Genomic DNA, 17087 nt, shown 5'->3' with positions numbered 1-17087 from the left:
GACCATTCACCAAATGCAACCTTGTTCCTCTCGAGTTTCTTTGTCACCTTTTTTTTTCTTACTAAAATGTACATGACATCTAAATAAAGGCTGATATTTGCTATGTTTTAAGATGTCATTTGTGTCTGATATACTGTAGTTTTCCCCCTGGAATTGGAATAATTGGAGTTTCAGTTATCAAGGTTCAACTCTACATGTAGACCGTTTAGCGCTGTGATTTTGAAATGTCAAAACAAAAATTCACAATAGCAAAGGACACTTTTCTAAGTTGTGAGGGACGTTTTCAGTCCTTTGCTCTAAACCCGGAGCATTTTTCCAGATAGACCACAGGGGTCTCAAGGCTCCAGCTGGTAGATCTATTCCTTAGCCCCCCCTCCTCTCACCATCAAGTACACAGCCAGCTGAAACCTTCTGAAAGTAGCAGTTTCTCTCTGGCGAACAAGCCGTCACTCCTCCTTAAAGAACTTATAGAAGCTCCTGCAAATAATAAAGATGCCTCTACTTTTAAATTCGGACCAATCTGGTTTGGTGTCTCTTGGTGATTGCAGATGATGGATGGGGAGCATTTCTTAAAAATAAAAACTTGGTTTCTTTTAACTAGTCGCCATCCCGTACAAAGGAGCAAAGATTTTCTGAATGCTGCTTGTGTGTAGTGCTCAGGGTTTTGGAAATACATGAATTGTAAAATACTAGACAGCCCTGATCCTGTGTTTTGTATGACTCTTTTGCAGCTAATCCATGAATTGAAAGTCTTAACAATAACCTGTTCGATTTTACCTGTAAATGCCAGCCTGTCATTTCAAACAGACTCCAGTGCATCTTTCAGGATAAGATTAAATAAAAATGAATGAACAAAAGGGATTGTTAAATATAGACTAGGCCACGTGTTTTATTTTCACACCTATATGCAATTGCATTCTAACATTTAAGAAAGTATAATGTAATTTTCAGCACATCTCAGGTGTCTTCTACTTTCAGTTCTCCATCCATCTTATGAATATGTGATGAAAAATCACGTCCCCTGAGTATCAGCTTCATCAAATTTCAGCCCTGTTTAACAGCACCATAGCTTCATCAGATATATTAGCATATATTAGTTTTTACGTCTTGCATTATTGAACAGCAAAGTTACATTTTTGTTTTGATTAATTTATTAAAGTACAGCATTTGAGCAATAAATTATTTGGTGATTAAACTCAGATAAAGCTATATAGCAGATTGGACTCCAACAATGATAAGAAGTAGGACAGGACCCCCTAGAGTTTAGATGCTGGTGGTGGCGGAGATGAAGCAGGTGGAGGCATGACTCTCCAGCTGATCAGGATATGAAGGGGGCCACACGAATCAAAGTCTGGAAGGCAGAACTGAGGTTGAATGAGTTGCAGAAGACGGGCAAGTAAATGACTTGGCCAGAGTGATCGCGGCAGAATTGAGTTTGACAGTATGGGAAAGTGGAAGCGATGTAAAGACTAGATCAGCCTGAACACTCAGGAATGCGAGAGAACCAGTGAATGCAAATCTTTCTTACTGAACTTGCACATAAACTTCATGTCACAAATGTACTGAAGGCTTAAATGGCACCAACAGGTAATATGACAATTAACCCTGGAGAACCCATGGGGTCAGAGCCGACCCCATTGGTTTTCTAGGGAAACCATGGGGTCAAATTTGACCCCATGGGTTCTCCAGGGTTAAGATGATCTCTCTGTAAAGGTAAAAATCCGGCAATAATCTAGGACTATTACCACTTTGTAGACACAAATGATGTTGTATTATCACTTTATATTAATGTTGCAGATGTGCAGGATGTTATTATTTTATTTACAGTTGGCTAATATGGCTATTGGGCAACTCTTAACATTTAGACAGATGCCCAGGTTAACAAGGTTAGCATTTAAGATCATTTCATACTTAAATGGTGTTGAAAATGGAAGATTTACTGACACCTATTGTTAATGTGTTCAGGTCTAGTTTAGTTCATATATTTTCTGAAGAACATATATTTAAAAAATAAGATGCAAAATATCCAGTGACCTAACCTTCTGCGACTGTTATCATCCTTAAGTAGCCACTTACAACTTATTGGGGAATCCTAATTTTTCCCTCGTGACCGGTGGTCTCTAGGTCTGTCTGCCTGGGCTCTTTATTCACTTGATCATACATTGTCACCATGACTGTCACACATTGAAAATGTTTAGTTAATGCCACATTGGTAGTGTTTGCAAATGTGTAAGATGCAGTCATGTGAATCTTAACAGCCAGAAATCATTAGAAATATCTTTGATTACAGAATTCGCAATATGCAAAAAATAGAGTATTATTAGAGCACAATTGGAGGATTTTTTAGTACAAAAGCTAGCTTTAGTCTTACTTTTCCAGGTTTCTTCATCTATGCATCTATCTTTTTTTGTTTGTTTTCTTCTCTTGGCCTCTAATTATCTGTTTTTCTTTCTACCTCTGCTTCACAGCTTTTCCCTTTCACCTACTTAAGCAAACTGTCTTCATAAATTCTAGTGAAATCTAATTTTCTCAAGGCTCAGGGGTGCCAAAGAGAACAAACAAAAGCAGCCAAAGTTTTTGACCTTTGTGGCTGCTGACCATGAAGATATGCAACCCGAGAGTCATAGTCCTGGCTTCCATCCTCCTCCTGACAGACAAACAGATTTGCTGGTTTTACAGTGTGAGTTAATGTCAGCTGGGTGGGAATGCTCACTGTATTTCCTTACTTCATCCTCCATCCTGTTCTCTCCGTTCTCACAGTCCAATGACCTTCCTTTGACCAGTCTTGCTTGTGTATGGGGTCACTGGCTGAGCGAAGATGCCACGTGTGGTCATCAGTCAGACGGTTGGATTTTGGCCGTCTCCTTTAGCTGATCCAGGGGTTTTTTTTCACCCCCTTCTGCTGCCTTGCACATGTTTAGACAGAGCAGAGTCCTTGTGAAAAATGAATGCTGAATGAAAAGCAAAAACAGCATTTGTTCCAGTTGACTAGCAGTGAAAAATACCAGCAGCAGTTTCTCTTCCTTGCCCTACAAGGTAGCGTGTCTATTGAGAAACTTGTGGTAATTTGTTTAGTTTAGTTTTTTTTTTTTTTATGTTCTCCAGTCCTGTTTTTTTTTTTTTTTGACTCATTTAAAACTTCAAAACTACACAAGTAGCAGTGGGAAACCTGTGTAGGAGTTAGAGCTCAGATAGCTCTTTTATCACTAAATTTAGCTTAGTGATAAAAGGAAATGGTGCAAAGAAAGTCAAGGACATGGAGCAAATAGCAAACCCTTCTCTACACGTCATGCAAAAAGCAGATGCTTTTGGCTTCACATCCCACTCGTCATTAACAGTATGACTCCAGGTTGTTGTGGTGGACGCACAGGGGGTTAAAGAAAGTATGGGGAGGATGTGTGAATGAAATGGAGATCTCTGGTGTTCTTGCTTTGCCAGATAGGTTGTGAAGGCAATTCCCCCTCATCTTTTGTACCAGCCTTCCTGTCTCTCTGATAACTCCCTGTTGGCGTATGGGACACGATAGGGTCTCCTTTGGTTGGCCCCTGTACTCCTCCTCACTCACTCTCACCCAATCCCTCAAGCACTGAGAAGTGAGCTGCCAACAACAATAGGAGCTGCTAGGGTTTGATAAAGAGGCTGTGGACTGCTTTGGGGTGCAGGGACCCAATGAAATCAAAGCTGGACTCCATGACACAGTTTCCTTCAAATCATCAGCAGCGTTTCTGAGAAAAGGGGTCAAAGGCAGGTTGTAAATTCATATAGGGTTAAGCAGGAAACTACACTTGCTGACTAATGACGGGAAATATCATCGAGGACACTGAGAGAACATCCTTTATATTTTTTCCCTGCAATTTTTTTTTTTTTTTTTTGCAGTTAAGCAACAGTCAGCAAGTTAAAACAATGGATTTGGAGAAATGAATGCGAAAGGTAACATCATGCAAACTTCACACAAGACCAAGTTAAATTAATTAATAAATTATGAAACATTTAAAAAAATAATAATTTTAGTGTCTCAATCATGACCTCATAGTTTCTATGAGTCTGACTGGCCCTGCTCCTGTGATTGATTTTCCTCCAAATGCGATTAAAATGTAATAAATGAGTGATTTGTGTGGTGGCAGATCTGGTATACTTTCCCTTTCTTTGTGCCTAATGGGTCATTGATGTTGTAAAAATGAATGAATCCCAGCTGTGTGCTTCATCTGAAAGCTCTGCTCCGTGATGGGATGTTTGCAGACAGTGTCTTAGAGCCAATTATGTTCCACTTCCTGCGTGCGTCACCTGAAATACAGGAGTATTATTCCCCCAATGATCAATGGACCATGGATGATTCAGTAAGGCGTTATTGGAAAATCAGTAACCAACCTTACAAACGGGGTAAAATGATTTTGAGACACAATAAAGTCTTTTATCAGTATTCGCTGCAGAAAACAACTTTTTCTTTTTTCTTTTTTCTGCACCAACTGTGTGACTTTGCAGAAGGAAGCGTCCATCTGCCTGTGACAAGAGACTGACAGCATGACAGGATGTACAACATTAATGGTGCTGACCCTCAGATAAGCTGTAATGTTAGCTATCTGCACACTTCCTTTGGTTTGTGTATGGAAAGAAAATAATTCCTACGTGAAACTGCTGGCAGCAAGATTTGAAGATTTTCTTTAGTAATGACCTCTGGCGTCATTGCTGCTGATTTTTCTAAATGTGTAATAGGTACTATGAGCCCTACAAGGCAAGCGCTGTCTCCAAAACTGAACAAGCCACACCAAAACAACTTTGATGGATAAATAGCACCAGAGGCCAGAGGGAAAATACTTTGATAAATAATTGGATTTTGATGCGAACTGTCCATTTAAAGATAAATGAATACGTATCTGTACGTAAGATCGCTTAATAAAATGGACATAAAATAAGACCACACCTTTTGGCAAAGATTGCTGATAATTCAGTTGCTTATTCGCTCTTCTAACTTTAATTTTGTAGCTTTAATCTTGCAAAGGACCCCAGGGTCACAGTGTATAAGCAAACCCACTTTAATACATCACTTTTTCTAGACAGAGTGAAGACATCTCTCTCACTGACAGATATCAGAGGGGTGAAAAACAGGATGGGAGGGAGAGTACATTTGTATTCAGGTCTTAATTGTTTGATTTCCCTTAAGGGAATGCACGGCAGAGGAGAAAGGCACGAAAAGTATGTGGTTGTACAAGTACCGACAGGCTTAATTAAATGAAATGCTCCTATTTTCTGTGTGCATTTACCTTGTGAAAAGAATGATAGGCTTGATTGTTTGAAGTTCCCTTGTCGCTCATTAGTCAAAGCACAAGGTTGCAGTGAATATAGATGCATGAGCTTTGTGCCTTGGGCCAGTTCCCTGCAAAACATTGGAAATGATGGGAATGCTCAAAGCTAGTCTGTTTGTTTGACCCATCCTGAAAATGACTTTGCATTCACCTCTCCACGGTATCTCCTCTTATTCTTGGTCTTTACCCACATAATAATCAGAAGAAAAGGCCAAGTAATAAATGATGTAGACAACAGACAAAAGTCTGTTTCACAGTTAATTGTTTTGGAACTGCACATAAAGCCTTTTGTTTACACTTGAATATATTCACAGAAGGGAATATAAATTAAACTGCATCCATCTCCATCTGTTAGCTTTTATCATTTCCTGGTTTTGCAAAACACAAAAGGACATGGATTGCAAAATCTCTAAAGGGGTGTTTCACTCAAAAAAAAAGAAAAGAAAAAGATTTTACAACTTTTTTGATTTTCTTGCTCATTTTTCTAGTCCAGATTTTGCAATATCAGTCTGTTACATAGTTGTTTCCGTTTTAACACGAAACAGCTAATCTTAAATTTTGTTTGTGGTGCACACAATATTGTGGAAAACACATTTTCTAGCAGCTTTGTCCTTTTTTAATTTTGTATAACCTGTATATCTAATTGAAAAGAACTATTATGGGAACTGTTCCTGTGGTAAAATGTAGTTCCAGTGAATGCAGCTGGCTGTAATTTGCTGTTATTGGCTCCTTTTTGACAATTTTGTTTCAGAGGAGTTTTTAGGAAAAACATTAAAGTTCTATAATTCATTCATGATTTTTCCAATGCAGGATGCTCTGCATAAGTAGTTTTTAGAAATCGGGCAGAAAGTGTTGTGGTTTGCTGATAGTGTTGAAGGAAAAGAATGTGTTGCATGATCTATAAGCCATGAGCCTGCTGTGTGTGGAACACGAGCGCAATCTGCAGCTATGCCTGGATGTGAAATGACACACTCGCACGCACACATGGACGCATGCACACAAATTACCACATAGATGTGCATAAATCATGTTGAGCTACCAACACATACAGTCATTACTGCACACAAACAGGGACACGCTCTTTCCATCTCTCCCACACCCCCGCATGCAGACACATAACGGGAGCTCGTCCTACGGGAGAAGGAGCGGCAGAGCAGAGGCCCCGTCTCTGCTACAGAGGAACAGAAGCCCTGGGGGCAGATGGGAGTAGAAAGCAGGATGAAGGATCTCCTCTCCACTGATCCACAGCAACAAAGGCAATTGGAGAGGCTGCTGCTTAGGCACCTGACATAATTAGTTTCAGATAACAATGTCACTGGCCCATGCCAAAGAAAAGAAAAATAAAAGACTATTTTTAATTGTTTTCCTGCAGTTTCCCTTTGGTTGTTATCACTCATTTAACTGCAGTCATGACGAATACAAAAGATTCATATATATTTTCGACCCGAAGTGCAACATTTAGTCTTTTTTACCGCACCAATCAGTTGCCTTTAATTAGTCACATGTGATTACTTTTCCGTAGCCCTCTGGGATCAGCAGTATCATGAGGAATAAAATGACTATTTATGTCTTTTTGGGAGAAATAAGAGAGTCTTGCCTCGTTGGAACTCATGACTGAGCGGGTGATTTTAATATTCCGGGTGGCTGTTGTCATAGATACCATTTGTTCCATTTGGCGCGTGCATGAAGGCTTTTGGGTGACAGAGACCGTGGCATAAGCAAAACAAATGAGAGCCAGATGTGTCTTGACGTTACATGTCAACAAGTGACAAATGATGAAGATACAAAAGAGAGAACGGATGCATAAAAACAACAGACTACATCTGAATCAAAGTCGAACCTTTCTCCTAGTTATCCTGCTTGAGACTGTTTGTAGTTGAATTTTACAGCACACCTATGTGAAGACGCAGGACTGTGCAACTGGGAGGAAATTAACCGTATATTTTTTATGCATTTCAGACAGGAATATTGAGGTATATGCCACTTAACACCCAATCTTGGAACCCATCAGCTATGGTCTGATGACTTAGCCTCTGGGGGGCAATGGCCAAGCGCCTTCATTATTGCCATCGGATTTCTAGAAAATGTATAACTGATATCCAGGCCAAGACTATCTGTCCTGTACTGTGCTACAGTCATTGTATTTACTTATTTAAAAAATAAACTGATAGCCAGACAATAGAGATGGCTTTGGAATTGCATTCGGACTATTTAACCGTATAAGGCCAACCATATGAGATGGTTAAAATACCAAATATTGGTATCGGTTTGTAAAATTTTGTACTGGTCAGTTGTAATGGTTTACACACATGCTTGGCAAGCAAAAGGTCACATGTTCAATTCCAGTATGGCACAAATCTCCTTTAGGGTTGTTCTAAATCAAACATGCGGAGCTAATCGCTGTAGTTTTCCTGTAACAATAGAGCAGCTAAAAGTAACTTTTACAGTTAAAGTAAACTTGATTTCATTGGGCCATTTTTTTAAATACAGGTCAGTGAACCTTTTGGTTTGTGTCTCATTCTGTTCTAAAACTGAAAATGTTCAAAGGATTTTCTGCAATTATTTTCCTGATTAGTTTTAGTCTGGATCATTATCTTCACACTTTATCAAAGATACGTGTTTCATTTCTGCCCTAATTCCAATTATCTCATCTATTGTTGGGGTGGTATTCATCATTCCCTTTCTTTAATTGGGATCCTGTGGAATAATCCATCATGCAGACATTGCTCAGAAATGACACTTTATTGATTTCACGGGGCGTGCCTGGACTTAACCACATCAATCTCCAGGTGACAGTCACTGCAATAATTGCATGCCACTGCTGCTAATGGCTCTTCTGTTTGACCATCTTGCTGACCAATTAACCACCCCTGGATGCTACACAGGTGTAAAGAATAATAATGAGGCTCTTATGATGTGGTGAAGCTGGGATGAAGGCCAAAGAGACCTGCTTGGTGTAGAAATGAATAAGATAAGCATTCTTATTGTACCCGGAGGGCAACTGGCCTTCTTGACACAATCATTTTTTGGTTCTTACCTTGTCGTGTTTGCTGCTGGAGCATTGGTCTTGAGGCCAGGAGCAGCACTGTGCAGCATCTTAACTCTCTACTGAACACGGCAGGCTATATAAACACAGCTAATACCAGCCGTGTTGATTTCTTTTTTCTGTTTTTCCGCTTCCTCCCCCTTTCTTAAGCCGTAATCATTGGCTGGCATGCTCAAGTGGTTCTCTTCATGACATGCTTCATGAAGGTTAGGAGTTGTATTGAGTACAGGGCAAGTAGGGGGAATTCATGCTTCTCTGCTCTACTTGGCACCAGCCTGCAACACCGCCTGATGTCAGACACATCACAGCCAGAAAGACTGGCCCTCTTCACTTGTTCATGGAAAAAGAAAATCTAACACTGAGACAAGGTTTTTTTGGTGGTGTTGAGGGAGTTGCACTGTAGTTTTTCATGCACACAATCCCACTTTCCCTTGACTTTTTCCAAGTGAAACTGGGTTCTTGCCATTTGCCACATAAAAGCAGTGGGACATTATAACTCCCACAATCCCTCACAAGTCTTTCAGTTGAAATGTAATGTACTAATTGGAGGTCCCAGATTAAGTTTTATGAGAAATGTTTCTCTTTGATGGCGATTTCATTTGCTCTAAATGTTTATCTTTACATCTGTTCTAAATAACTTTCCGTTAGAGACTTTGGTTTCCAAGAGCTTTAGAGCAACTTGCCCTTCTGAGGCCTAAAACCTCACTTCTCATCTATCATAGTAAATTCCAGGATTTGATTTCTACAGAAGTCTCTTATTAGGTTGTCTGAGTTTAATGAGTTTAATGAGACATATCGGAGACTGTGACTGGGAAATTCAGCTTGTTTTGCCAACGTCGTAGTCTTCTCAAGTCAGTTGAGAGTATTGAATTCATGTAACACAAAAAGGGAAGTTACTCTACTCTTTCCTTTTCCTTGCTTAATTATACTGGCTGCTTTAACTAAATGGAGAAGTGAAAGAGCGTTTGTCATCCCTGACTGAAAAAGAGACTGTTTTGTATTTTGCCAAATGGAACGCTATGATCCGCACAACTTGAGCAAACTTTTCCCATATTTCTTAATCCAAAAAAACGGTTTTCCAGGAAAACCTTCCTTTCTCACAAGAACAATTCTCACTCTCAACTTTTGTTGTTTCTCCAAGATTTTATCAAAAGTCTCCAAACAGTTTGAAGTCTTCTCTCCGCAGTATTTTGCTGTATTTTTTTTTAACAACTTGTGCGTGACTTTAGCTCAGCTCTCGATTTGCCTGTATGCTTTGACATTTAGTTGTTGCCATAATCACATCACAAGTTTTCAGTACAAGTCTACAGTTGTGTGTCATAATCAATAAAAAAACTGGTGCTTCATTAACATATAAAAACTCTGAAATGTTTTCTCCAGCATGACTTCTAAGCAGAATGTTTGACATTTAGGACCTTTCTTTTGAGGTCAGCTTTCACCCACAAATGAGACTCCCTCTTCCTGTTGATTGATTAGGCTCTGGCACCGATTCATCAAGTCTGTTTCAATTAATGTACCTCACATACCTCCCCATTTTAGACCCCTGGCATGCGAGCAGAAGAAACCCTGATGAAGAAGACCGCATGCAACAAAAATGTGGAATTTATTGGTACATCACTGTTGGTCAGCAAGCCTCGTGTTTTCTCAGTTACATTTCCAACCAGGAATGTGTTTGAAAGGTTAGTCCTCTATTTAAAAATTCCCTTTATATAAGACTTTGTGTATATCCTGACAGAAGAGGCTGACAACGCCGAACAGAGATACAACATAGAAAAAAAATATATAATTTAATGCAGAAAGAACAGGAGTGACATTTAGTTGCTGGCATTCAGGATTAGTGTGAAGCGACTTCATTGTCTTTCTGTCTGCAGTGTCAAAACTACTGACAAGCAAATCCAACTCTATCCTCACCTAATGCATTTTCTTTCAGAAATTTATATGGATGCAGCATGACAAGGTAAAAACATGACAGTTGTAATTATGTGTACCTGTCGAACAGATGCAGAGAAGTTAACAAACACATCTCTGGTTTGAGTGTTTTGAAAACAAGTCGATGCCGCAGTAGCACAAAGTCTGTGATATTTTGCCTTGCACTGTGTCCCATTTTGAAGTCGCTGAGCCTTTGTGGTTGTCTGGTTCTCAGGCTGCCTGCATTTTCAGACTGATTCTGTAGCTTTAATAGCCAGAACATGAAAACTTGTTAACTCATAGCGCCTCTCCCTCATTGCTGACTCCCTGTCACTCAAGCAGAGCCCTGCTGGAAGCCCGTCCTCTGGGTAATGCATTTTAAATGGGAGGGCGTGACCCTCCTCTCTCTCCATTTGCCTATGCCTCATTAACTTTGCGCTGATTGATAAACAGTGAGCTGCTGCTGCAGCCACGCGGGGCGAGTGGCTCAGACACTTAATGCAGTTGGGTGGTGGTTCATTGCTTGGCATGGATTAGATGCACCCATAAGTATTGTCAGCTGGGTGACATGCAGCGGAAGGCTTTTTGCACTTTGAAGACTCATTGTTGTAAAACCCATTAAAGATCTTTCTTATGTGCTCTTCTACTTTTAGCACTTTATTATGTTCTAGTCTCTTTACTACAAAACCTTCTTATGTTCATACAGTGTTTATGCTTTTCTTGTATTTCTCCAGTTTTTGATTAAAAATCCCCACCTTACACTTTGTGTCAGTAATGAGGGACAAAAATTCACAGTCCTAGTTTTAGCACTTAGGCATATTACGCTGATATCTTCCGAAGTTACACCCATTTTAAAACAGAATTTTCCCACTTCACTTTGCTCCACTGCATCATGTATGCTTTATATTCCTGCTGCTAGCACCATTTAAAAAAATTACTCCACTGATATTGCAGTAATATTTCATCCGTGTTCTTCATGACAACCAATACTAGATTTTTCCAACTTATTTTAGGGAGCAAGAAAATTCTGCTGTTGATATATCAGGTGACATTTTTTGTGTTGAGCCAGTGTGCTACTAGTACAAGTCCAAAGTCCAAGTAGATGAAGAGGGTTTCATCAGGAACGGCATGTGGAGTAAAATCGTAGCTAAATTAAACACGCTGATCATAAGAATATGAGATTTCTCTACCAGATCGGTTGGGCTCAGGTTAACAATGACTGCCTTTGGTGCTGTTGGCCAACAGGTCGCCAGTGGAAACTGTGCTACTATTGGCTGCGGAAAAAGGAAGAGGAGGATGCTATGGCAACCTTAAAGAGAGCAGCCGAAAGTAGAATCTAATATGCAGAGAGATCTGGCAACATATCATCCCCATGCTGGCTCCTGGTCAAGTCACACATCCTTCTTCTCACTTAGAAATCCCTCAATTCCCTGGCCGGTCAGTACCTGTTCGACCTCCTTTAACCTGGCATACAAATCTAAGTTATTGTAACTACTACTTTTTTATATAGAAGAAGAAAACATTTCCATATCTCCATATAGGTCTTCCAACTAAAAGTCAAAGCTTAAAAACATCACTAAGATCAACAGTTTGATTAGGATTCTTGGAGTCAATTTGTAATTATCCAAGATGCTAAACTCAGACTGATACTCTTGTTAGTAGACAGACCCTCCCCTTTAGCGAATCTGCATGTGCACTGTAGCTTGTATCTGCTTCCACTTAATATTATGATATATAACATCTTCTTTCATTTCAATGATGATCATTTTTAATAATTATCTTCGCTATATTTCCTGTAGCTTCTACTAGGCAGTCTTGCAGACATTAAAGGTTAGGTTACTAAGCAGTTTAGATCATTTCATCTCATGCTCTGGGTGTTAGTTTCATGATGAGCTTTGCATTAATAAACAGATTTGTTCTGTTGTCAAAAATAGCTACTATCAGTTTAAGAAACATAACAAAACAGAAATATTTTCTGTTTTTCATGGTCTGGAAAAAGCAACTAGGTTTCCCCATGTTTCTCATTTGCTGCAGCTTCTTCAAAAGCATTCTGCAGCAAGACTGCAAAAGCATATGAGGACATCATAGTCGTGGCATAGCTATATTGTCTTCCTGTCCATTTTAAAATTCAGTTTAAGATATTACTGATTTTTTTTCATGCTCATAATGGATAGGCCCCAGTTTATATCATCAGTCTTATGATATAAGATTTACATTAATCTCTTAGGTCTCTCAGACCCACTGGTACACATCTCTTACATGTCCCAAGGGCACCCCTCAGACAACAAGGCGACAGAGCCTTTGCGGTCACTGCTCCATCTTTGTGGAATCAGTTTCTCTGCTCTTAAGCCTAGGCTCAAAACCCACCTTCATTCTCTGATTCTCTGGCATTTCAGCCTACTAATCTCACATTTACTGTTGCGTCTACTCCCAACCGGTCACGGCAGATGGTTGCCCCTCCCTGAGCCTGGTTCTGCCGGAGGTTTCTTCCTGTTTAAAGGGAGTTTTCCTTTCACACTGTTGCCAAAGTGCTTGCTTATAGGGGGTCATATGATTGTTGAGTTTTTCATTATAGGGTCTACCTTACAATATAAAGTACATTGAGGCGAGTGTTTATATATATGTATGTGTGTGTGTGTGTGTGTGTGTGTGTGTGTGTGTATAAAAAGCTGTGTTTAAATGTTTAAATGTTCTTTGTAAAAAGATTTCACCAGCTTGAACATTAAAGTCTTTCTTTATTGGCAAATATGGGCCAATCATAGCTGTCAGCTGATATTATAGTTTGTACACTAATGAAAAGCAGATCCTGTCCAGTAATTTATCTGTAACCAATCTCAGACCACACTGTATATTTCTTTCTTTTTTCTTTTCTTTTCTTTTTTTTGTTGTTGTTGATGTATTGTTGCATGAAACCGATGTGAGCTGAAACTTGCTTGTCTTTATTTGGAGATATTAATTGGATTCCCTCTGTGTTTAAATGGAATTGTGAGCAGCTTCTGTTTTAAAAATGATCCTCACTGTTGCGGTCAAGGATGCTCCGAACTCTGAGAGAGTCAAATGAGTATAAATCAAGGGCTACAGTACTTCAAAAGTGAACGACTATTCTCTTTGTTAAGCAGTCTGGTAAGCTTAGGTCCTAACTTTTCTGTTACTTACACTCTGCAGTGAGTGAACCCTTAAAGGATTTCTCCTGTGATTCTCCTGTGTTAGGAAACCACTAATTCCCTTGCGCTTATTCATCGAAAGCCACAAGAACGTAACATATGGATGACACATGGAGGTCTGCAACATGTTTTTTCATGCCAACACTCAAGCGGCGAGGCAAATGCATACGCGCATTCACCACATCATATTGTCTGTTGTGGGCAGATGTTGAACTCGTGTGTTCAACTGAGTGCATAGACCTAATTAAGACTGTAGAAACACATCATTTTATTTGGCTCTCTCCTCTTTGTCCTCGCTTTGATCTAGTGATTATTACCAGTTCATTGGCTCTGTAGAGGACTGGAGGGTGGGGAAGCATTGTGTCTCATGCTGACAGCTCCCAAACAAAATAACCCCCCTACCCGGGTTGTTACAGCTGAAACTCCCAGCTGGGTTGTCAGTGGTGAGGTCAGTAAGAGGATCCAGCTGCCTGCTGAGGTTTGTTCCTCTGCTGTGGATTAGCACCAGCCAAGCATCTGCTAATGTCCTGGAGAGTAATACAGCACATGTGCTCACTGTATGTACAGTACATGGACACTCTCATGTTTGTTTGCACAAATACTGAGCACAAATGGAGATATGTTCTCATCAACACAGGAGGGGGTGCACACAGTTTTTTTGGCTCATTGATTTCTTTCTGCATGTGATCCACAGCACCCCAGCTGAGTATCCTTTCCTCCACCAGAGAAAAGCCTAGTGCTCAGGAACCTCTCTAGGTGGGGTGAGAAAGGCAGCCAACATCATAATAAGGCTGTGATGGTATTTTCTTTGTCTTGCGGTAAGAGGAGAGCACAACCCAGAGGTTATCTGGTGTACTCATGCAATAATCTCACCCTGTTAGCTCATAAAGGCCACAGGAGGCTCTTTAGGATTGTGGGTTTTTGTTTCAAGAGAAGTTGGACTTAAACTTTGATTCTACAAGTAGCTACTAGGAACAGCACAAAGCATCTAAAATCAAAATGCTGCATTTTAGTGTGTTTTAAAAATGTATAGATTTGACAAAACATAACCGTTAATGTCTCCACAAAATCTGACATCTTAGGTGTGTAAAACAAACATGTTAATCACTATACCACAGAGCCATTAATGCTAAAAAATAACCATAGACTTAAAGATGACCAATGTGAAAGTGCCTTAAACGTGCATCCTTTCTGTTATCCAGTAGGGGGCTCTGGCTTTTAAAAAGAAGTCAAACTGCGTAGAAGTCTATGAGAAATTCTCACTTAATCTATAATCTCAATAAATAGTTTATGGTCCCAATCACCAGATTTAAGTCTTATATGATAAAATATGATGCGCATATTTGAAATTATAACAAGCGTATCATTATAACTAGTGATATGCTAATTGCTTATTGGCTGTCCTAATGGTGATTAGGACCAAAATTCTCAAGTTAGGCTTAAAAATATGACTTCACCAACTCATGTGTGATGTCTGTGTGATTCTGCCAGGAGCTATAACTTGACTGAAAAACATAAATGAAATGTAAACTGAGTTTGCTACCAGCCATGTAGCCTTATTGTTGACAGAGATACTGTAAGTAGATGCTTTGTCAAAATTAGAGGAAAGAAGGTGGCAGGTTCCTCATTTCCACACTATTGCAATTTCTTCTGTTTCCAGTGAATAACAATCAAATTCCATCCTGTATTTTCTACCCGTCTTTGTGTCAAATAGACAATCCTTATAAAATATTAAGTGGGTTGGTAACAGCTTTTCTTTTATGATAAAAAATCCTCTAAAAGGCAAAATGTCTTGATAATAGTAAAACATGCAGGACTCACTTACACTGAAGCATTAAACTAGCATGACTGTTGGGTCATAGGTTATTTTTGGTTTTAATTTATAGGTTAAAAATAAATGAACTGTGATGGTAGACTGAGTTTTACAGGTATCTCGATACACCTCTTCATTTTATTGAATCTGTATTTTTATTCTCAGTGCTAACTTATACTTTTTGCTCATTTTTTATTAAGTGTGGTTATACCTATATGGTTCCTTCATTTAAAGCACAGTGTTATTTATTCCCAGTCGTTAAAAAAAGAAAAAAAAAATCAACTCATGACTTGCTGTTGTCTGCAATGTGTAAACTAATTATTGTTCCATTTATTTCACATGGAATGAGTTATTGATTGATATTGAATGTGTCTTCATGGTGTTGGGAAAGTGAATTAATAGAAAACGTCACTTCGGCCTCTTTTGAATGTGTTTTTTTCCCCTTCATGCCTTCTTCTCGAATCAATTTATGCTATCCTAAAGCAGTTTAAAGTTTTAAATCAGACTGTTTATCTTCCATGCAGGTCTGGCTGTGGTTGAATGGCTTAAGACATTGTGATTGATTTTTTGTTTTTTTGGATGAAGCCCCCAAGGGTCAGAGCTGAATGTTTGTTGTCTTTGTTTATCCTTTCTAGGGGGCTCTTTGCAAGTAACTATACAGAAACCCATTACCTGGAAGATGGCAGCGCTGTCACAGGCGTTCACAACTTCACGGTATGTTTCTTTTTATTTTCTGGGTTTGTGGGTGACAAAACAAAGTGATTGAATTTCGAACATTCTTACATTTTCTTCTATGTTACCTGCCCAGCAGCTCATATGAATGTTGACCTTTTGTGAAACTCTTCCTCTGGATAGACTCTCCTTCGCTGTGCTAATATTAGGGTCCGTGAGAAAGTAAAGGAAACTTTGATATAGCAGTTAGAACCGCTTTTAAAACCACCTGGAATTGTGCAGTCATGCGCACATAGAGGACAATCCAGGTGAGTGGGGCCATTTTCAGCCGACAGATTCATATTTGATGAAATGAGAAGGCAGATAGAGGTCAGAAAATGCACTCTGTTTTAGGCAACAGCTCAGATCTTTCTTTTTTTTTTAATGGATTGGATCAAAACAAATCCTAAAGAATTGTTTGTTATGAAGGAATCTAAGAAAGATTGAATTGGTGATCATCTAGGTGCAATCTGAAAGCCACAGTGACCATGAAATATTAAGCACCTATCAAGCATTCATGAGTTTCCCACTTTGAAAATTAAGAATATATAGATATGAAAATATATCTCTAAAGTATAACAAATCACTTGTAAATGTTAACCATGAAGAAATCAATTTAGACATAAAGGGATTACATAGAGAAAAGCAAAGCTTCTGGTTGGTTGCATGATGCTCCCGTATGAGGAACACACTGTCTGCCAGTTCAAATTTAAACTTTACTTCAGCTGTGACTAAAATATTTTGACCGTTAGATACACAGCGTGTCTAGTGATCACCAGACAGAACGTCTTTCTTTGTCAGTGCAGCTTTACTTCCTCTCACTTGGCTGTGTTGACTATGTGTGGTTTGATTGTATTATTTGAACGTGCATGTGATGTGAAAAACAGCACAACAAATAACAGTCAGGACTACATGCGAAACAGCAGAGCAAAGCATGAATTTTTCTGCACTGACACAGACAAATGTTTTCTTATGCGAGCATATGGCCGGACAATCTGTCAAACAGCTTTGCTACAACTGAGGTAAACACTCACCAGCCACTTTATCACATACACCTTGCTAATACAGCCTTGGGCCTCCTTTTGTCTGCTTAATTCTTAATCTGCAGAGTCAATAAGATGCTGGAAACATTCCTCAGAGAT

The 17087-nt window shown here is 39.3% G+C and overlaps 1 protein-coding gene across 1 annotated transcript in view; it reads left to right on the top strand.

Annotated features, from left to right (window-relative positions):
• The window catches only part of adam12a (ADAM metallopeptidase domain 12a), a 79583-nt gene that overhangs the window by 24805 nt on the left and 37691 nt on the right, over nt 1–17087 (top strand). Inside the window, exon 4 of the mRNA XM_085466541.1 lies at nt 15870–15948. Coding sequence (XP_085322667.1) covers nt 15870–15948 — 79 coding nt within the window. The remainder of the gene's footprint in view (nt 1–15869; nt 15949–17087) is intronic.

Source organism: Copadichromis virginalis, linkage group LG8 (genome assembly GCF_057382275.1).
Source record: "Copadichromis virginalis isolate Kocher_CV1m ecotype Utaka linkage group LG8, C_Virginalis_male_GT1.1, whole genome shotgun sequence".
In the NCBI taxonomy this organism is placed as follows: Eukaryota; Metazoa; Chordata; class Actinopteri; order Cichliformes; family Cichlidae; genus Copadichromis; species Copadichromis virginalis.
Note: the sequence above shows the minus strand (reverse complement) of the source record. Positions and strands in the feature narration are given on the sequence as shown.